At 37.8% G+C, this 21,828-nt stretch overlaps 1 protein-coding gene across 4 annotated transcripts in view; it reads left to right on the top strand.

Moving 5' to 3' along the window:
• Window positions 1–21,828, top strand: part of BTBD1 (BTB domain containing 1) — a 46,992-nt gene that overhangs the window by 13,382 nt on the left and 11,782 nt on the right. Inside the window, exons 3-6 of one of the 4 annotated variants that reach the window (XM_055417931.2) lie at window positions 922–966; window positions 4,173–4,278; window positions 10,157–10,354; window positions 20,476–20,668. In XM_055417931.2, coding sequence (XP_055273906.1) covers window positions 922–966; window positions 4,173–4,278; window positions 10,157–10,354; window positions 20,476–20,668 — 542 coding nt within the window. The remainder of the gene's footprint in view (window positions 1–921; window positions 967–4,172; window positions 4,279–10,156; window positions 10,355–20,475; window positions 20,669–21,828) is intronic. The other 3 variants (XM_055417932.2, XM_088829592.1, XM_088829593.1) reach the window with 3 other exon arrangements.

The raw sequence follows: 21,828 nt of genomic DNA, 5'->3' as shown, positions 1-21,828 counted from the left end.
ATTGGAGTTGAGATTAGTGTCCAGCGTTGTTTCTGCTGTGATTGAGAGTATGAGAGTGTGAAGCTTTCTGGACCTTAGTGCTCTATTTTTGTTGGGTCTGAAATTAACATTGAGTATTTCAAGTCCAGAGCAGTTGTAAGATTTACTGTATTCTGTCAGCTTGGTGACCCACTTCTGGAGGGTTTAGAATTTATTTTTATTTTTGAACACCAAAAGCATTTTGTATTGGGGTATAGCCAATTAACAATGTTCTGATACTTTCAGGTGAACAGTGAAGGGACTCAGCCATAGGTATACATGTATCTATTCTCCCTCAAGCTCCCTTCCCATCCATATTGGCACATAACATTGAGCAGAGTTCCATGTGCTATATAATAGGTTTTTGTTGGTTATCCATTTTTAATATAACAATGTGTACATGACTTTTCCAGAGTCCTTAACTGTACCTTCCCCCTGGCAACCATGAGTTCATTTTCTAAATCTTTCTGTGAGTCTCTTTCTGTTTTGAAAGTAAGTTTATTTATATCATTTCTTTTTTGATTCTACATGTAAGAGATGTCATATGATATTTTGGAGAAGTTAAAATTTAAGAATATTCTTTAACACTTATGAAAGTTTTCAACGAGTATACTATAAATACAGAAAAGTGTACATGTCATACGTGTGTAGTCTGAATGTTTACATACTGAACACATTTATGGAACCATTAACCAGTCCTCAATATATGCTATTTAGCACTTGTTAAATGCCTATAATCTGAGCTTTATACTTGAGATATAAGTAAATCGATTTTTTTCTTCTTAGACAATGTAATGATACCCTTTTACAAATTGTTTAAAAAAAATCCCAAGCTGGTCTGTAACTCAGTACCAGGGGATGAATTGTGTCCCAGAATTCACGTGTTGAAATTTTAATCCCCAGGACCAGCAGAATGTGACCTTACTTGGAGATAGGGTCTTTACAGAGGTGAGAGCGTTAAAATGAGAGGGGGGGAAATGTCTAAGCTGATAATATGTAATCCTGTTGAATATTAGTAGTAGAAATAATCTTGGATATTCGTTAGCTTAACCCTCTCATTTTCCAAATGAAAAAACTAAAACCTGGCTAGTTAACTACCTGCCCATAGTCTCACAACAGGCTGGGTGAAGTCAGATTTGTTTCCCATTGTACATCCATTCTGTCACATCACAAATGATTGATGATACTTTTTTTTTTAATCTTTGGTTATTGAGTATTTATAGTTACAGAAGAAGGAACATGCTGATGTCACCTCTTCTTGGACATAATAATAACAGAATTCCATGTCTGTGTGTATTGTACGCCAGACACAGGCTATTCCATTTGTATATATTATCACATTTATTCCTTCTTTAAGATGTGATATTATTTATTATTATTATTATCCCCCTTTCAAAGATGAAATAGAAGCTTAAAGAGGTAAATATCTTATGTAATGTTAGATAGCAAGTGGTAAAAGGTCTCAACCTTAAACCAGTAGAGTATGGTGATATTGATAACTGAAAAATGTATTGAGTGATTTAGTGTGTGCCAGGCCCCATTCTAAATACTTCGTATGCATTAATTCATTTAATCTTTACAATAACTTTAAGAGTTGTAGGTATCCTCGGTGAAGATTTTATCATCCCCTTTTTATATAGAAGCACAGAGAGATGAAATAACTCAATAAAGATTATATAACTAACAAGTGATAATCTGTTGTTCAGTTGCTAAGTCATGTCCAACTCTTTTGCGACCCCATGGAGTAAAGCCTGCCAGGCTCCTCTGTCCACGGGATTTCCCAGGCAAGAATACTGGAGTGGGTTGCCATTTCCTTCTCCAGGGCATCTTCCTGACTGGGGAATCAAACCTGCATCTCCTGCATTGGCAGGTGGATTCTTTACCACTTTCATTTTTTTTTTTCCTTTTCTGAACTTGTGATGAAAATCTAATAAAAAAGTTGGTAATCATGATTCTTTATTGCCTGAAGAATTTTATTGTGTGTGAAGAGGGTCACTTAACTACTTTCATTTTTTTTAATTCAGTCATAAAATTTCGAAACCAGTAGGACTTTCCTAGCTGTCCAGTGGTTAAGACTCCGAGCTTCCACTGCAGGGGGCTTGGGTCAGATAGATCCCTGGTTGGGAAACTAGGATCCCATGTGCTACATGATGTGGCCAAAAAAAGAAAAATTAGAAGCCAGTAAATTAAACTTTGACAATGAAAATCCACTTTCTAGTTCAGTAAGCCAAAGTCAGCTGTATACTTTTGCTCAACATGTATGTTACTTTCTTTTGCTTACCATTAAGTCTCTGGGGTTCATTCCTGTTGTTGTAGATCAACACACAGCAATATGGGCCTGAAAGTCTGCATTTCTAACAGACTTTTCAGATGATGCTGGTGCTTCTGAAACACATTTTGAGTAACAAGGCTTGACATATGTCACTGAGGAAAAGGAACTTTTCAGTGCTTTGTTGGTCTTAGAACTCAGCATTACTCCAGGTCTTTCTTTGGTGGGGTCATGTGAATTAGCCCATGAATTGTCATGTGAATGTCTTGTTCCTGCCAAGTGAATCATTTGAACTGAGCGTGTTCATTTACTTGAGAGGACCTATGCCAGCGTCCCTCTAAAACAAAGAACCAGTGTGCTGTTCCAGCATGGATTACACAGGGAAAACACTCTGGGGTGATACAGTCATTAAAAATAGTGCCACACTCAAATTTACAGAAAATTAATTTTATTCCTGAGTAGCAGTAGTAGATTCCCAGGCAAATATGATATCGTATTGAATGACTGAAAATATTGCTACTCTAAATAACTACTCTAATAAAATAACTTTTACCAAAAATTATTTTTCCTAAAAGTAAAATAATCCATTTTTTCTGCATAAATACTAACTCAACTATAAACACTAAGTTGGCCAGCTATAGAATGTCTGCCAACATTAGAATTTTACTTACTTTTAAACTTGTTTTTTTGAATTATAATGTACATACTGGTAAAGCACATATTGTCAGTTTGACTTCTGACTTCTTAAAGCTCAGCTTTGCTGAAATCATATAGCAGTTGACTCTTGACCAACATGGCCTTGAACTTAGTGGGTCCACTTATACATGTAATTTTTTCAGTAGTAAATAGTACATGATTTGTGATTGATTGAATCCGTGGATGTGGAAGAACCTCAGATGCAAAGGTCCAACTGTAAGTTCTGTGTGGATTTTCAACTGCACAGAGGTCAGTACTCCCAACCTGCAAGTTGTTCAAGGGTCAGCTGTATACTCTCTTGCTCAACATATACAGTACTTCCTTATGCATACCATTAAGTTTGTGGGATTCATTCCTGTTGCTGTGTATAGTTGTAGATCGTTCATTCTCATTGTATAATATTCTATCATGTGAATTTACTTATTTGCTTTTCTGTTGGTAGGCCTGGTTTTTGCTTTGGTTCCCAGAACTTTAATGCTCTAAAATTTTTGTCCTTTATTCTCTTCCCCCCAGTCAAGCAGGAAATGGGGGGAAATTCTGAACTGGTATGCTTGACAATTGATGTTATCATTTAGTGAAAAGATCCTAAGACTGAGATTTAAGGGCTGGGTTCTCCTGTGGCTCAGCTGGTTAAGAATCCACCTGCAATGCGGGTGACCTGGATTCAATCCCTGGTTTGGGAAGATCCCCTGGAGAATGGAAAGGCTACCTACTCCAGTATTCTGGCCTGGAGAATTCCATGGACTATATATAGTCCATGGGGTCGCAAAAAGTCAGGCACAACTGAGCAGTTTTCACTTTCACTTTGGAACATAGCTGGCTAGAGTCAGTGCACCTCCCTGAGCCTCTCTTTTCTCATCTGTATAATGGGAAGATGTCTGCCTTATCTACCCTAGCGTGTTTCATTAAGGATCAAAATATGTAATATATAAGTGCATATATATGCCTATAAAAATAAAAATAACAGAGTTGTTAATGGTAATTGAATTGTTATCTTTTGGACATTTGTGCTTTTCACTTTTATTTCTGATTGTGGAATGAAAAGTTTTAAGTGTATTATAATTGTATTTTAAGTATTAGTTTTTATATAATTGGCAGTTATAACTGTTTACAGTATCACCTTTGAATATGGACAGCCCAAAGTTAGAATAACTGTGAAAATAAAATAACTATCTTTTTATATGTTTAGGCTCGTTTATTTGATGAACCTCAGCTTGCTAGTCTTTGTCTAGACACAATAGACAAAAACACAGTGGATGCAATAAGTGCAGAAGGGTTTACTGATATTGACATAGGTAAGTTCACTGTGAATTAAAATGTTAACCTTTTAAGTACAGTAATACATTACTAGTGAGCCTTGTTGGCAGAGGAGCTGTTCTTAAATCAGTGGTTTTTCCAAGTGATTTTAAGTCTGCCTCTTTAAGAGTTTTGCTTTCTTTATTTTGCTGAAATAGTCCCAAAAGTCTTAACTACCTCATTGCCTTTTAAAAGATATCAGATCAAACAAATTTTCATGCTCACCATATGTACAGCATTATATTAGGGCCCTATAAGAAATACAAAGAAGGGTAAGATTTGATTTTTTTTTCTTTAGGAAACTCATCTATTTGGAGAATCAGGGAAGATACATGTGAAAATTAAGAGTAAGACATTACATAGAAACGATTACATGGCAAAATGTCTTTTCGCCTTTTCAGAGCTAGATACATAGAAAGTAATTGCTATGCAAATCCAAAATGTGGAGAGAGCTCCTCATAATGGGATGTTAGGAGAATCTTGGCACAGGAAGTTCTGACATGGGCCTTAGGGAATGGATAGTATTTGGGTAATGAAGAAGGGAGGGCATTAGAGGCAGGTAGAACCATATGAAGAAAGTGTATGTAGAGGATGGGCAGTACAGGGCAAGTGAAATCCAGGGTGTGGGGGCCATGCAGTCACAGGCTCAGGAGTTTGAATTTTGTCATGTTAGGGGAGCAGAAAGAGCAGATCCAGCCTATAACTCTAAATATCATCATCATATACTAAGCCCAAAATATCTTTTATCTTATTCTGGGCTCCAAATTTGTGTAGCCAACTATTTACTGGACATCTTCGTTAGGAGCTCTTACAGTCATTTCCAGTAGCACAGCTAAAAGAAAGCCATTGATTGTCCCATGCGCCCCATTATATTTTCTGTTCCTTTCCAGTTTTTTTTTTTTTAACTCTTCCTTAATGGCACCACCATGCATAACTAAAAACGTAGAAGTTATTTTTAACTGCTCTCTTTCATACACCACATGCAGTTTATCAGCATATGCTCTCAGCTCTCCAGTCAAAATGTATGCTGGGGGAATTCCTGGTGATCCAGTGGCTAGGAGTTGTTGCTTTCATTGCTGGGCCCAGGTTCGGTCCGTGGTCGGAGAACTAAAATATGGCAAGCTGTATGGTGCAGCCCACCCCCCTAAAAAATAGTATCCTGAGTTCTGACTATGTCTTACTTTGTCTGTTGCTCCCACCTGGTCTAAGTCACTCTTCTCATTCATCTGGATAAGCTCTGTGCTCTCCTGTTGTTTCCCTGTTGCCGCTCACTCTTTTTTTTACTTTATTTTTTATTGGAGTATAATTGCTTTACAATGTTGTATTGGTTTCTACCATATGACATTGTAAATCAGCTATCAGTGTGTGTGTGTGTGTGTGTGTGTGTACACCCTCGCTCTTGTGCGTCCCTCCTACCCACCACCCCCCCATCCCACACCTTTAGGTCATCACAGAGCACCTAGCTGTGCTCCCTGTGCGATACAGCATCTTCCCACTGGCTATCTGTTTTGCATATGATAAGGTGTATGTTTCAATGCTACTCTTTCAATTCATCCCACCCTCTCCTTCCCCTATTGTGTCCACAATTCCATTCTCTACATCTGTTTCTTTTCCCGCCCTGCAGATAGGTTCATCAATACCGTTTTTCTAGATTCCGTATATATACATTAATGTATGAATATTTACTTTTTTCTTTCTGACTTATTTCACTCTGTATAACAGGCTCTGAGTTTATCCACCTCAGATCAACTGATTCAAGTTTCTTCCTTTTTATGGCTGAGCAATATTCCATTGTATATGTGTACTGCAGCTTTTTTATCCATTCATCTTTCAGTGGACATCTAGGTTGCATCCGTGTCCTGGCTATTATAAATAGTGCTGCAGTGAACATTGGGGTACAGGAGTATTTCTGAATTGTGGTTTTCTTATGGTATATGCCCAGTAGTGGGATTGTTGGGTCATGTTGTTCAGTCGCGCAGTTGTGTCCAGCTATGACCCCATGAACTGCAGCACACTAGGCTTCTTGTCCTTCACTGTCTGTTGGAGTTTGCTCAGACTCATGTCCATTGAGTAAGTGATGCCATCCAACCATATCATCCTCTGTCGCCCCCTTCTCCTCATGCCCTCAATTTTTCCCAGCATTAGGGTCCTTTCCAATGAGTTGGCTCTTCTCATCAGATGACCAAAGTTTGGAGCTTCTTTGTATGGCTACCTCTTTTTAATCATTCAGATCTTAGGTTAAAGGAGACCTGAGATGTGCCATCTCACACCTACTTAAAGTAGATACCACATTCCCCTAAACAATTCCTGTTCCATTACTCAGATTTCTTTTTCTCTTAATATGTATCACTCTCTGAATAGCTTGTCTGGGTCTTTGTTTATATATATGTTGATTGTCGACCTTCCCCTTCTAGATTGTAAACTTCTTAAACTCTAAACTCCTTTGTCTTGTTTACCACTGTACCTCCAACACTGAAAGCAGTAGAACACAATGCGTGTTCAGTTAATATTTGTTAGACTGATTGGCTGTGTCTGGAATGCTGCCTTTCCTTCCCATCTTGACTGGTTCTTTCTCAGTCTTCATGTCTTGGCTCAGATTATAACTGCAGAGATTCCTTTCTTAAAGCTGCTACCCTCCCCCTTCCATGAAATTTAATATATTCCTGTTTACAGTAACATCTCTGTCTTGGTTTGCCTGTCTGTTGCATATTATTATGGGAAGGATTTATACTCTTCCTACATTATCCTGAAGGGCAGGCACTACATTAGGTTCCCCTCCAGCACCTGCACATTGTGTGCTCTTGAGTTTTTGTTGAGTTACTGGATGTTTGAGAGCGTGAGCACTCCACCCATTGGCAAGGAAGCATGACTCAATCCCAGTTTCTTTCCTTTGAAGGGGCGTCAGGTATTCCACTTCAGTCCACTGTCACGTGAAATAATGCTGCCGGCATCAGGGTGACTCACTCCAATAAGCTGTTTTGTAAATAGCTTCTACATTAGTCGTGCCATTGGGTCCTGGAAGTCTTGAAGTAGGCTCCTTGCACAGGATGAAAACCCCATAAATATTTGTTGATTAAATTTGACTCACAGTGGTTTATATTAAACCCAGTAATGTATTTTGTATATAAATATAATCTTATGTACTTTCATGATCTTTATTAGGCTCTCAGCTGTCATTTCTTATTATAACACATCTGTCAATAGAAGACCTATGGGTTCTCACCTCATAGTCTAGTTTGTCTCAAGTGTACTTGTTAAGACTTGGGAATGAAAGAGCAGTCTAGGAGCTGAGAGGAAGCAAGCCTTGGCTTCAGGAGCTTTTTTTCACTAGCTGTTTTACATTCTGGGGGTGCTTTTTCTCCTCTGGCGTTTGAATATGTGCTCTAGAGGGATATGCTTACCTTTTTACAAGTATTGAGATACTGTTTCTCTTGCAGCATTCTGTCAAAGGAAAAAGATAATATATCCTTTGATAGAACAGAATCAATTTACATTATGCCAGGGGCAGTATAATGTGCCTTTTTTTTTTTTTTTAAGTCTTTAAGTTTCTGTGTTTATCTTTACTGCAGTTACTAGCATACAAAGTAGAAACATGTATGTTGGAAGTTGTCTGTTTTTTTTTTGAAGGATTAAATATTATGGTAATGATGTTTTCCTAATTCTACGACTATTGAGGTATATTGATTTACATTCATTTTCTGGGTTTTCCTGGGCCTTAGTTTATACTCATCTACTCAGCTGTTAGAGAAGAAAAAAGCTTGAGTTTTTAAAAATTGAAGGCTTATGCTTCACCTTTTCATTTTTAACATACTGTTGAGCCCCTTCTGTGTTCTACTGTGTTCTACATTCCCTACTGTGAATCATTCTTTGCTGGAATGATACCTGTGTTTGTTATTAAATCAATATTTGGTTCTGGTATGAATGTGTAGGCCACTGCAGAATAAAATTTTGTTTTTAACAAATTTTTCTGAGGTGTGTGTTTCTGGTCAATGTAACTGTATTTTAATGTTTTCACTGATTTCTACAATATAGCATCCTCATTTTTATTTAAATTTAACTTAAAATACAATTGTTAGATATTTTATAATAGTGCCTACTATATTGAGGGTCTTTAGAAAATAAAGTTCTCTAATTTTTCTGTACATCTTGAACAATCTTTTTTTTTTTTTTTTTAAAGAAACAAGGCTTTCATTTTGGCCATTTGAGAAAGACACCTAAAAAATGTTTTACTTTGCCTGTCCTTATTAAACAATACATATTGACTATAATTTAAGATTCTTCTGCTCATTAGTACTCATTATTATCAGTGTCAGTTATTGTGAACTGAAGCCTTCAGGTCTCTGAAGTTTCTTTAACATCTCTTTCTCATTGTGTAAAAGACTCCACACCATCCTTTTCAAGTACTTCTGTCTACTTCTCAGAGTTTTCCTCTCTTCTTGTCCCTGTTAGATTGCAGCATGTCATCTCGTATCAATATGTTAGCCTCTAAAGCCCTTTTCTCTGAACTTACTGCTTCTGGTCTACTGTATCTTAAAAATAACTCAGCCTATTTTAATTTTGCCCATGATAAGAGGAAAAGGATTCTGAGTGAGGGCCTGAGATACGGTCATGACGTTTATACTCAGATGTCAAATAGGGCTTCACACTTAGTATGTCCAAAATTAAACTTCAGCCTCTCACCACTTCTCTCCCCACTCCACTTCTGCATAGTTGCTCTCATCTCAGTTGGTGCCACTGTCAGCCCACCATTGCTTACCATTAACCTGAGAGTTACCCTGGACTTAGGCTTTATCTAATCTGTTAGGAAGTTTCCTTTCTCCTTTCAGAATATACCCTGAATCCTATCATTTTTCACACCATCACCTCTCACCTGGAACCCCACAAGAACCTCCCTACTGATAGTGTTTCCACTCTTGCCTCTGTTACCATCTCTTCTCATTACAGCTTCCAGGGTGGTCCTTGAAGAGCATAAAATGTCATAGCCCAACACCCTCCAGAGGTTCCCTTTTTCACTCAAAAGCCAGGTGATCTGCAGGGTGCCTTATGAATGATTCCTGCTTCCCCCGTGTTCTAGCTTCCTCACCTCCTACTTTCCCTTCTTGCTCACTCACTTCCTGCCACACTGGCCTCCTGGTTCTTCCTCAGACACTCCAGGCACACCCTTGTAAGAGAGCCTTTGCACTGCCTGGTCCTGGAGTGCTGCTTCTCTCGAGATATCTATCTGGCTTACCAACCCTAACCCAAAGCCTCCTTCAGATCTTAGCTCAAATGAGGCCGATCCAAACCATCCTGTTTTAAGCCGCATTTCTGATTATTCCACTTACCCTTCTATTTTTTCCTACCTTTATTATGTGACACATTATAACTTACGTATGTTTATTTAATGTTTCCCCCATTAGAATGTAAGCTCCATGAAGGAAAGAATTTTTAAACCTTTTTGTTTAATGATGTATCCTTGGTGTCTAAAATAGTACCTGACACATTGTGAGTGGTTCATCAGAAATATTTGCTGAATGACTGAATTAACTGTAATCTGTAGACTCTATGAATTTGTTCATTACTGATTGGGAGCCTTTTTCTCTGACTTATTATTCTTATCCTGGATATTTGCCATTTGCTTGTAAATGGCATGAAATATATAAGGAGATACTGTATGTAGGCTTTCATATATGATAAGTTCAATATTAACTTTATTATAATTTTTTAAAGAATTCTTTGCAGTTCCTTTAATTCTTAATATTTTTAAATGTAGAATCTATAGCTTTAAGTAACCTATTTTTTACTGAGAGTTGAAATTTTAATATAAGCATATTTGTCAGTATTTTGTTAAATAGCAAAATATTCCTAATTTGACTTATTTTTGTAAATTACCTGTAGACACACTCTGTGCAGTTCTAGAAAGAGACACTCTTAGTATTAGAGAATGTCGGCTTTTTGGAGCTGTTGTACGATGGGCAGAAGCAGAATGTCAAAGACAGCAATTGCCTATGACCTTTGGAAACAAGCAGAAAGTTCTGGGGAAAGCACTGTCCTTGATCCGCTTCCCACTGATGACCATTGAGGAGTTTGCAGCAGGTAAGGCTATATAACTTGTCCAAAATTTACTTGAAACTGTTGCAATGGGCAGTCAGTCTCCCTGTGCGAGAGAGAAAAAGAAGCTATTTATGTATGTACATTTGTGTGTGTAATTTCCTCCAGTTCTGATAGCCCTTGAAGATAACATTGTAGATTATATATTTGTATTTTTTAAATTATGTATATCTTTTTAAAATGTTATAAATGCATAGTAGTTATATGGTATCTTATAGGTTTAAGAATGGAACCTGGAAGGGGTTAAGCACCTTACCCAAAGTTACAATGACAGATCTTTCTGACTCTTAGGGTTGATGCTTCTTAGTTCTGTGACCAGTTCTTATTTCCCATATCAACACTTGAGTATATTCTGCTTCTAAGTCATGGCCAGATTGATTTAAAAGAGAAAAAATCTCATAATTGTTTACAGTTATACTTCTTTATGTTTATTGGCCATTTGTATTTTTTTCTTAACATTCATGACTTTTATTCTATTGAGGTATTCAAAATTTTCTTATTATGTTCCAATATTCTCCCAAGTTGTTTTTGCTGGTTGGAATCATTTGTTTTTGTCTTTCTGTAAATTGTTTATAACATCTACATAGTACAATGGATAAATACTGTGAACACATCTATGTAACCACACATACCACTTTATAATACATTATCATATCCCTCCAGTCTCCATCATGCATGTCTCTTCTAGTCTTTTATCTCCCTCCCAAAGGTGACTACTTTCTGGCTTCTATAAATGAGTTTTGTCTGTTTTTAAACTTATTATAAAGGAAGCCATGCATTCAGCATGTATTCTTTTGTGTGTGGCTTCTTTCTCTTGGCATTATATCTGTTAGATTCATCTACCTGGCTGTGTATGGCACAACCACACACTTTTTCATTGCTGCATAATCTGTATGAATGAACCATGATTTATTTATCCACTTTACTGTTGGACATTTGTGTTGTTTCTATATGGGACCATTGAGAACATTCTTATACCTGTGGCTTGGTGTCTATGTGTGAACATCTCTATTAAGTGGGAGTAGTACAGTTGCAAAGTTACAGGGTGTACTTATGTTAGCATTGGTAGATCCTACCAAAAAGTAGCCCAAAATAGTTGTAACAGTTCACAGTCAATACCAAACTTAGTCAAGAGTTCATTCCAATTGCCTCATATCCTCTCCATTCAGTTCAGTTCAGTCAAGGCACTCAGTCGTGTCCGACTCTGCGACCCCATGAATCTCAGCACACCAGGCCTCCCTGTCCATCACCAACTCCTGGAGTTCACCCAAACTCATGTGCATCGAGTCGGTGATGCCATCCAGCCATCTCATTTTCTGTCATCCCCTTCTCCTCCTGCCCCCAGTCCCTCCCAGCGTCAGGGTCTTTTCCAATGAGTCAGCTCTTCGCATGAGGTGGCCAAAATATTGGAGTTTCAGCCTCAGCATCAGTCCTTTCAGTGAATATCCAGGACTGATCTCCTTTAGGATGGACTGGTTGGATCTCCTTGCAGTCCAAGGGACTCTCAAGAGTCTTCTCCAACACCACAATTCAAAAGCATCAATTCTTCGGTGATCAGCTTTTTTCACAGTCCAACTCTCACATCCATACATGACCACGGGAAAAACCATAGCCTTGATTAGACGGACCTTTGTTGGCAAAGTAATGTCTCTGCTTTTTAATATGCTGTCTAGGTTGGTCATAACTTTCTTTCCAAGGAGTAAGCGTCTTTTAATTTCATGGCTGCAGTCACCATCTGCAGTGATTTTGGAGCCCAAAAAATAAAGTCTGCCACTGTTTCCACTGTTTTTCCATCTATTTCCCATGAAGTGATGGGCCCAGATGCCATGATCTTCATTTTCTGAATGTTGAGCTTCAAGCCAACTTTTTCACTCTCCTCTTTCACTTTCATCTTCACTTTCTGCCATAAGGGTGGTGTCATCTGCATATCTGAGGTTATTGATATTTCTCCCAACAATCTTGATTCCAGCTTGTGCTTCTTCCAACCCAGCGTTCCTCATGATGTACTCTGTGTATAAGTTAAATAAGCAGGATAACAATATATACAGCCTTGACGTACTCCTTTTCCTATTTGGAACCAGTCTGTTGTTCCAGGTCCAGTTCTAACTGTTGCTTCCTGACCTGCATATAGGTTTCTCAAGAGGCAGGTCCGGTGGTCTGGTATCTTTCAGAATTTTCCACAGTTTCTTGTGATCCACACTGTCAAAGGCTTTGGCATAGTCAATGAAGCAGAAATAGATGTTTTTCTGGAACTCTCTTGCTTTTTCGATGATCCAGAGGATGTTGGCAATTTGATCTCTGGTTCCTCTGCCTTTTCTAAAACCAGCTTGGACACTGGAAGTTCACGGTTCATGTATTGCCTGGCTTGGAGAATTTTGAGCATAACTTTACTAGCGTGTGAGAGGAGTGCAATTGTGAGGTAGTTTGAGCATTCTTTGGCATTGCCTTTTTTTGGGATTGGAATAAAAACTGACCTTTTTCAGTCCTGTGGCCTTTTGCTGGCATATTGAGTGCAGCATTTTCACAGCATCATCTTTCAGGGTTTGAAATAGCTCAACTGGAATTCCATTACCTCCACTAGCTTTGTTTGATGTATATAATCTGACAGAAGACTTGTATCCAGAATATGTTATACACATATATAATGTGTGTATGTACAGCTAATATTCCCCAGTCTATGAATTGTCTTTTCATTATCTTAATGCTGTCTTTTTATAAATAGATCTTAATTTTAATAAATTAATTTATCAGTCTTTTTGTTTAAGGTGAAGGCTTTTTATGTCTTAAGAAATTTTACCTGCCTCAGGGTGATAAAAGATATTCTCTTAGGTTTTCTTCTAGGAAGTTTATTGTTTTTCATTTAACTTTTCAGTCTGTAATCCAGTTGGGTTTTTGTTTTTTGTGGTTTTTTTTCCCCACACGTGTGTGTGGTGTGAGGTTAGGGGTCAAAATTCATTTTCTCCCCATGTGATTATCTGTTAAAAACTACCCTTGCCCCCATGCCCAGCAGTGCTAAAGTGAAAGTATTAGTTGCTTAGTCATGTTTGACTCTTTGCAACCCCATGGACTTTAGCCCTCCAGGTTCCTTTGTCCATGGAATTTTCCAGGCAAGAATACTGGAGTGGGTTGCCATTTCCTTCTCCAGGGGATCTTCCTGACCCAGGGATTGAACCTCCATGTCCCACATTGCAGGCTGATTCTTTACTGTCTGAGCCAACAACAATGATAGTGAAAGTGGAACTTGCTCAGTGTCTGACTCTTTGTGACCCCGTGGACTAATTCTCCAGGCCAGAATACTGGACTGGGTAGCCTTTCCTTCTCCAGGGGATCTTCCCAGCCCAGAGATCGAACCCAGGTCTCCTGCATTGCAGGTGGATTCTTCACCAGCTGAGCCACAAGAGAAGCCCAGGAATACTGGAGTGGGTAGCCTATCCCTACTCCAGCAGATATTCCCGACCCAGGAATCAATCCGGGGTCTCCTGCGTTGCCGGTGGATTCTTTACCAACTGAGCTACAGCAGTGCTAACTTTTGTAAATCAACTCACTGTATATCAATGAATCTATTTCTGAAATGTTTATTCTACTCTGCTGTTGCATTGTTTATACTTGAGCCAAATCTGTGGAGTTTTCATTTCTGTAGTTTTAAAGTGAAATCTGATAGTGAAAATCCTCTTGCTTTGTTCTTCTTTTTATCTTGGCTATTCTTGGTCCTAAGTATTTTCATATAAACATTTTAAGCAGCTTGTTAGTTTCCACCCAAAAAAAGTCATGGGTTTCTGATGGAAATTGCATAGAATCCATTGATTGGTATGGGGATAATTGATATTTTTATGATACTCTGTTTTCTTATCTATAAACTTTAAGTCTTTAAAAATTGCTCTTAGTAGTATTAATATTTTGAGTTTTCTGGTAGCGGTCTTGCATATTTTTTTGGTAGGTTTATTCTGTACATACTTGACTTGTTAAATTTTATTACAGTGATTAGTTTTTTAATTTTCATGTCCTAATTAATTGTTTTCCAGTAGAAGTGCAGTTGGTTTTCCTGTATTGACTTTGTATCTAGTGACCTTGCTAAATTCACAAATTCTAATAATTCATTTGTAGTTCATTGTGCATAGTCTGCATGTACAGTTATGTGATCTGCAAACAATGATAATTCTGTCTGTTACCTTCTAATCCTTAGACATTTCTTTTTCTTGTCTTACTGTATGACTTAGAAGCTTGAGCATGCTAAGAGGTACGGACAAGTGAATATCTTGTATTATTTCATCTTAGGCAGAAAGTTTTCAGTATTTCCCAACAGAGGAATTTATGCTTGCTGTAAATTTTTTGTAGATAGCCTATACTGGATTAAGAAAGTTTCCTTCTGTTACTACTCTGCTAAGAGTTTTATCGTGAATTTTATCAAATGTTTCTCCTCTGTTGAGATAGTGATGCAGTTTTCCCCTTTGATTTTCTTAATATGCATTGTTTGATTTTCCAAGTTAAACCTTTGGATTCCTTACATAAACCAGACTTGGTTGCCATGCATTATTCTTTTTATATATTACTAGATCCTCTTTACCAAATTTAAAAAATATTTTTAGGACTGCTTCATGAGAGAAATTAGTCTATAATTTTCCTTTCTTGTAATGAAATTATCAGATTTTTGATTATCAAGTTTATGCTGGACTCATACAAAACTTAGGAATATTTCTTTTTTCAGCATTTAAGAGTTTATATAAAATTGGTGCTATTTTTCCTTAAATGTTTAGGGGAACTCATCAGTGAAGCTATCTGTATCTAGTGTTTTCTTTGTGGAAGTATTTTAATTAGAGACTCAATTTCTTGAATAGAGTAGGACTTTTCAAGTTTCCTCTTTTCGTAACAGTTTCATCTAGACCTTTATTAATGTGAATTTCATAATATCCTTTTATTATCTCTGTGAAATCTAAATTATGTCCCCTATTTCATTTCTGATACTGATTTATTGTGCCTTTAATCAGCCTTGCCTAGGAGTTTATCCATTTTGTTAATTTTTTCCAAGAACTGACTTCTGGCTTTATTAATTTTATTATATATATGTTTTCCATTTCACTGATTTCTGCTTTTTTCTTTATTTCCTTTAGTTTTAATTCGCTGGGGATTATTTACTTAGTCATTATGACTTTTTGAGATATACTCAAAACAGTGGCTTTCAACTTTATTCTTTTCATGTCTAGTTTTCTGTCTAAACATCCATTTTTCCCCCAGAAATTTTGATATGTTGTATTTTCATTGCCATTCAATACAAATTATTTTCATGGTAATTTTTTTCTTGATCCAAGGGCTATAAATACATAGTTTAATTTTCAAATATTTGGGCATTTTTCTTCCCAATATTAAGACAGAAATTTCTGTTTAACTGTTTTATCTTTTAGCAGCTCCTTTCTGCTTGATTTCTTGGTGTCATGGTTTTCTCTTGCTTGTGCATAGCTTAGGAATGCACAAAATGTTGATCTTGTTTGTCTGTTAAGTATTCTTTTTCAGATCATTGTCTGGCTACCTTGGTGGCTTTTTGTCTCTTCAGTTGAGTGAGGACTACCACAGTTTCTAGATTGCCCATTTCTGTCTGACATTAAAGCTCTGTGAAGCAGATCAGCAAATAATTCCAAGGGGAAAGTGATGACAAATATACGGTTTAACCTCAGTACACTTCCCTTCTGAAACACTGTCTCAGTTGTTCACTGTTAGTGTGAAATAACTGTTTTATGTACTGTTTCATCTATAGTTCTCCAGGCAAGAATACTGGAGTGGGTAGCCATTCCCTTCTCCAGGGGATCTTCCCGACCCAGGGCTCGAACCTGGGTCTCCTGCATTGCAGTCGGATTCTTTACCATCTGAGCCACCAGGGAAGCCCATAGTTGTTCTCAAATGTAGGCTATTCCATCCCACAGACTTCTTAATATTTTTATATAGTCAACATTTCTTCTTTTGCTGTTGTGCATGCTATTTTCTGTTGTGCATATTATTCTGTATTATATTTTTCAAAAATGTTTTGGGGAGAATTCCCTTTATATTCTCTGTTTTGCTATTGTGTGTTTAACACTTTTTTTTCCTTCTAGAGATTAGGAAATAATAAATTGTGCATTTAATTTTTTCCCCTTCAATTTTCTTAATTCTCCATTTCATAATAAAACAGTATTTATTGGCCTTCCCTATTTCAGATATGAATGTTAGTATGGTGTTTCATCCTTTCACCCTTTTCAGACTACTTCAGGTAGATTGTACACCCACACAACATGCTACAAGGATACAGCTCTCTTAGACTTAACTATAGGTTGTATTGGTTTTAGTGCTCATCCCGAGTGTATTCCTGATTACTTTCTTTAGGTAGGTATATGGTAGGTATCTGAGAGTGTTTTTCATGATCTGAAGACTTCTTTTTTCGACTAAGGAAATTTTATTAAACAGGAATTCCTTGGAAATTAGATTAGATTAGATTCCAGACCACCGCAATAAATTGACTGTCACAATAGAGTGTGTCACACAAATTGTTTGCTTTTCCAGTTCATATAAAAGTTATATTTACACTATATTGTTGTCTATTAAGTGTGCAGTAATACTATGTCTTAAAAAACAAGACATTTTTACATTTAAAAAGACTATTGCTAAAGAACACTAGAACCTTTTAGCAAGTCATAATTTTTTTGCTGGTGGAGGGTCTTGCTTTGATGTTAATGGATGCTTAGTAATCAGGGTGGTGGTTGCTGAAGATCAAGGTGGCCTTGGCAATTTCTTAAGACAACGGTGAAATCTGCCACATTGATTCCTTTCACAAATGATTTCTCTGTAGTAGGCAATGCTGTTGGATAGCATTTTTCCCACAGTAGAACTTCTTTCGAAGTTGGAGACAACCCTCTCACACTCTGCCATTGCTTTATCAACCACGTTTATGTAATACTGTAAATCCTTTGTTGTCAGGTCAACAGTCTTCACAGCATCTTCACCAGGAGGAGATTCCATCTCAAGAAACCGCTTTTCTCATCTGTAGAAGCAGCTCCTTATCTGTTCAAGTTTTACCATGAAAGTGCAGCAGTTTAGTCACATTTTCAGGCTCCACTTCTAATTGTCTTCCTGTTTCTGCCACATCTACAGTTACTTTCTCCACTGAAGTCTTTGAACCTATCAATGTTATGCATGAGGGTTGCAATTTACTTCCTCCAAACTTTGTTTGGTTTTGATACTTTGACCTCTTCCCATGAATCATAAATGTTCTTAGTGGCATTTAAAATGGTGACTCCTTTCCAGATTTTCAGTTTACTTTGCCCAGATGCATCAGAGGAATCACTGTCTGTAGCTTTATAAAATGTACTTCTTCAATAATAAGGCTTAAAACTCTACACTCTATCCAGATTTAGCATAATTCTTAAGGACCCTAGGATTTTCAGAATGGTGAATGAGCCTTGATTTCAGCTGAATGTCACCAGCTGTATTAATCCCTACCAAGAGAGTCAACCTGTCCTTTGAAGGCAGGCATTGACTTCTCTCTAGCTGTCAAAGTCCTAGATGACATCTTCCAATGGAAGGCTGTTTGTCTACATTGAAAATTTGTTGTTTTGTGTAGTCACATTCATTAGTTACCTTAATTAGATCTTCTCAATAACTTATCTCATCTTCTGTATCAGCTACTTCACCTTGCCCTCCTGAGCTAATCTCTGCTGGCTTCAGATGTTTCTTCTGCAGCCTCCTCACTCCTCTCAGCCTTCACAGAATTGAAGAGAGTTAGGCCTTGCTCTCAGAGAAGGCAATGGCACCCCACTTCCAGTACTCTTGCCTGGAAAATCCCATGGATGGAGGAGCCTCGTAGGCTGCAGTCCATGGGGTTGCTAAGAGTCGGACACGACTGAGCAACTTCACTTTCACTTTTCACTTTCATGCGTTGGAGAAGGAAATGGCAACCCACTCCAGTGTTCTTGCCTGGAGAATCCCAGGGACGGCGGAGCCTGGTGGGCTGCCGTCTATGGGGTCGCATAGAGTTGGACACAACTGAAGTGACTTAGCAGCAGCAGCAGTAGGCCTTGCTCTGGATTAGACTCTGGCTTAAGGGACTGTTGTGGCTGGTTTGATCTTCTATCCAAACCACTCAGACTTCCTCCACGTCAGCTTTAATTTTCTTCAAGAATTTTTCCTTTGCATCCACAGCCTGGCTAATGTTTGGTGCCGGAGGTCTAGCTTTTGACATGCCTTCCTCATTCAGCTTAATCATTTCTAGCTTTTGATTTAAAGGTGACATGTGTGACTGTTGCTTTTTCTTTAAACACTTAGGAGGACACTGTAGAGTTGATAATTGGCATTATTTCATTACTGTTGTATATCAGGAGGAGATGGGAATGGCTGATCAATGGAGCAATCAGAACACGCACATTTATCCTTCAAGTTCACAGTCATCTTATGGGTGTGGTTCAAAACTATTACAGTAGTAATATCAAAGGTAACTGATCACAGATCATCATAACAAATATAATGAGGAAGTTTGCACTGTTGTAAGAATTACCAAAATGTGACGCAGAGGCACAGAGTGAACAAACACTGTTGGAAAAATGACAGCAATAGACTTGTTTGGTGCCACAAACCTTTAATTTGTGGAAAAAAATAAAAATGTATCTGCGAAACATAATAAAGCGAGATGTACCAGTACCTTGAATTATTGCATCATCCTATTTTTGTTAGTTATTAGGAATGCTAATTACTGTATGTTGATCTCTGCTTTTTATCATCCATTTTAATCACCTTTAACATTTTAATTCTTTTGTCTTACCTCTCATTATTCTCAGAAAGTTAAATGAGTTTTAACCTCCATCTCTCTTCTGATCTTATGCAGTTCCAGTTCTATTCTTTTTTTCCCCTCTAAAATGCATGTCTTAAGTTTGTGATTGTATTTTTTCTTCTTTACAGTCTCTATCCAGACTATTCTCTATCCAGAGATTCCAAATGAACCGTAGGGCTAGGTCTGGCAGGTTGATATATTTTGTGTGTGATATTTTAAAAATTTTTATTAAAAATTCGGGTGTTTTGTGTTAAAACCTGATTTATAGCTGCTGGATGGCATCACTGACTCAATGGACATGAGTTTGAGTGAACTCCGGGAGTTGGTGATGGACAGGGAGGCCTGGCGTGCTGTGATTCATGGGGTCGCAAAGAGTCGGACACGACTGAGCGACTGAACTAAACTGAACTGAAACCAAATTTCTAGTGTATTGCAATCTCTTATTTAAATTGTTTTTCCAGCCTTGGAAGAGATCTCCTGGCACTTATTCCTGGGTAAATTTAAGCAGTTTGGAGTTTTCCAGAAGCAGTGAGTGAGAGAAATATAGCATGTGATACGCTGCTTTCACAACTCTTCCGAGTCTTAACTCCTGCCCTCTGCTAATTTCAAAATCCCACAGTGAACGAGCACTGTGCCATCTGTTTCCACCTGTACCTATTCTGTTGTTCGATTATAGCCTCAGATAGGTGAGGAATGAAAAGGTTAGGCTAACTATTGTCTACCACTGTAAGCATTTCTTCACTTTTCCTTTCTAATAAATAGAATCCTCAGAGAGGGCGAATGGATAGCAAAGTCCAGAGATATTTCTCTGATCTCCAGGTTTCACCTAAGATTTGATTCATCAGTGATTTGCACACTATATTAGGTTAACCTTAGATGAATTTAGTAGAAGTTTTAAATATATGCTAAAATTACATATTATAATATGTAATTACAAAATTACATATTGAGCAAGTTCCAGGAGTTGGTGATGGACAGGGAAGCTTGGCGTGCTACAGTCCATGGGGTCACAAAGAGTTGGGTACGACTGAGCAACTGAACTGAACCGAACATATGCTAAGATTTTTTTACCTCATTTTTACTTTACATCTTTCCCATTTGAATTCACCTTATTATGTGGAATATTAGACAGTTGGAGAAGGAAATGGCAACCCACTCCAGTGTTCTTGCCTGAAGAATCCCAGGGATGGGGTAGCCTGGTGGGCTTCCGTCTATGGGGTCACACAGAGTCGGACACGACTGAAGTGACTTAGCAGCAGCAGCAGCAGGAATTATAGTGAAGTTAGTGTTATTGAGGTTTATGCTTTTGTTTCTATAGGTCCTGCTCAGTCTGGAATTCTGTCAGATCGGGAAGTGGTCAATCTCTTTCTCCATTTCACTGTCAATCCTAAACCCCGTGTTGAATACATTGATCGACCGAGATGCTGCCTCAGAGGAAAGGAGTGCTGCATCAATAGGTTCCAGCAAGTAGAGAGCCGGTGGGGCTACAGTGGCACGAGTGACCGGATCAGGTATCTGCCATATTGGAATCTCAGGAGTGGGCAGACCAGTGGTTAGCCTTTGACTCTCTTGTTCATATCCTGGGAAATGATTAACCACATTTTATTTTATACTTTGTTTAATACATGTCTAACGATACAGCAATAAGGGAGGCTTACTGGTCTCCTTACTGAATTAGGAACGAGGGAACCTTTTAGGAAACAAGTAAAGTAAGGAAGGATTGAATGGGGCTGTGAGTTTTGTAAGGATTGTCACTGGTGGGGAGCTGAAGTCTAGACCTTAATTGATCACTGTTTTAACAGTCTTAGGGCTACAGTTTAATACATTGAATATTAACTCGGTTTAGTGTGAGTTTTTTCTTTGCATAGATGTTACATGGAAAATATCTCTGTATACATTTATAACAATTTTGAATGGGAAAAAATTTTTTAATCTTAAAAGATGTATGCATATAATCCTTTTGAAATTTATATTTGCCCTACCGTGTTTCTTAGGCTAAATGTGAAAATAGGATATGTATCTGTTTTCATAAAACCTACCTTTTGGATTTTTCACTTATTGAATGTTAATAGCACTTTGGTGTAAAACTAGAAACTAACAGCAAGTTTGTTTAAAACTAGAACTCCCAAGGGGGAGAGGACTCCTATAAATATTGGGTTAAAATAGAAATAAAAATGCATTTGTGGCCTATTTAGTAGTAATTCACACAGTGAGAATACTATATATGAAAACTTAGGGGATGAGGCCAAAGCATCACAGAGAGAATTAGCAATAATTAACTACTTTTACTAAATAGAGTAGAAGTAAATGATTTAACCATTTCACCCATGAAGCTAGAAAATGAATAGCAAAAAACCATATGAAAAGAGAAAAGAAATAAACATAGAAATTAATGAATTAAAAATAGTAGAATTGCTAAATCCATAAGCTGTTTCCTGAAAAAGACCAATAAAGTAAACCTCTAGTGAAGGTAGAGAAGGCAATGGCAAGCCACTCCAGTACTATTGCCTAGAAAATCCCATGGATGGAGGAGCCTGGTAGGCTGCAGTCCATGGGGTCGCTAAGGGTCGGACATGACTGAGCGACTTCACTTTTCACTTTCACACATTGGAGAAGGAAATGGCAACCCACTCCTGTGTTCTTGCCTGGAGAATCCCAGGGATGGGGGAGC

The sequence above is a fragment of the Moschus berezovskii genome, chromosome 21, assembly GCF_049115385.1.
Source record: "Moschus berezovskii isolate FMDL1 chromosome 21, NW_MosBer_1.0, whole genome shotgun sequence".
NCBI classification, from domain to species: Eukaryota; Metazoa; Chordata; class Mammalia; order Artiodactyla; family Moschidae; genus Moschus; species Moschus berezovskii.
This window is presented reverse-complemented; position numbering and strand designations above follow the sequence as displayed.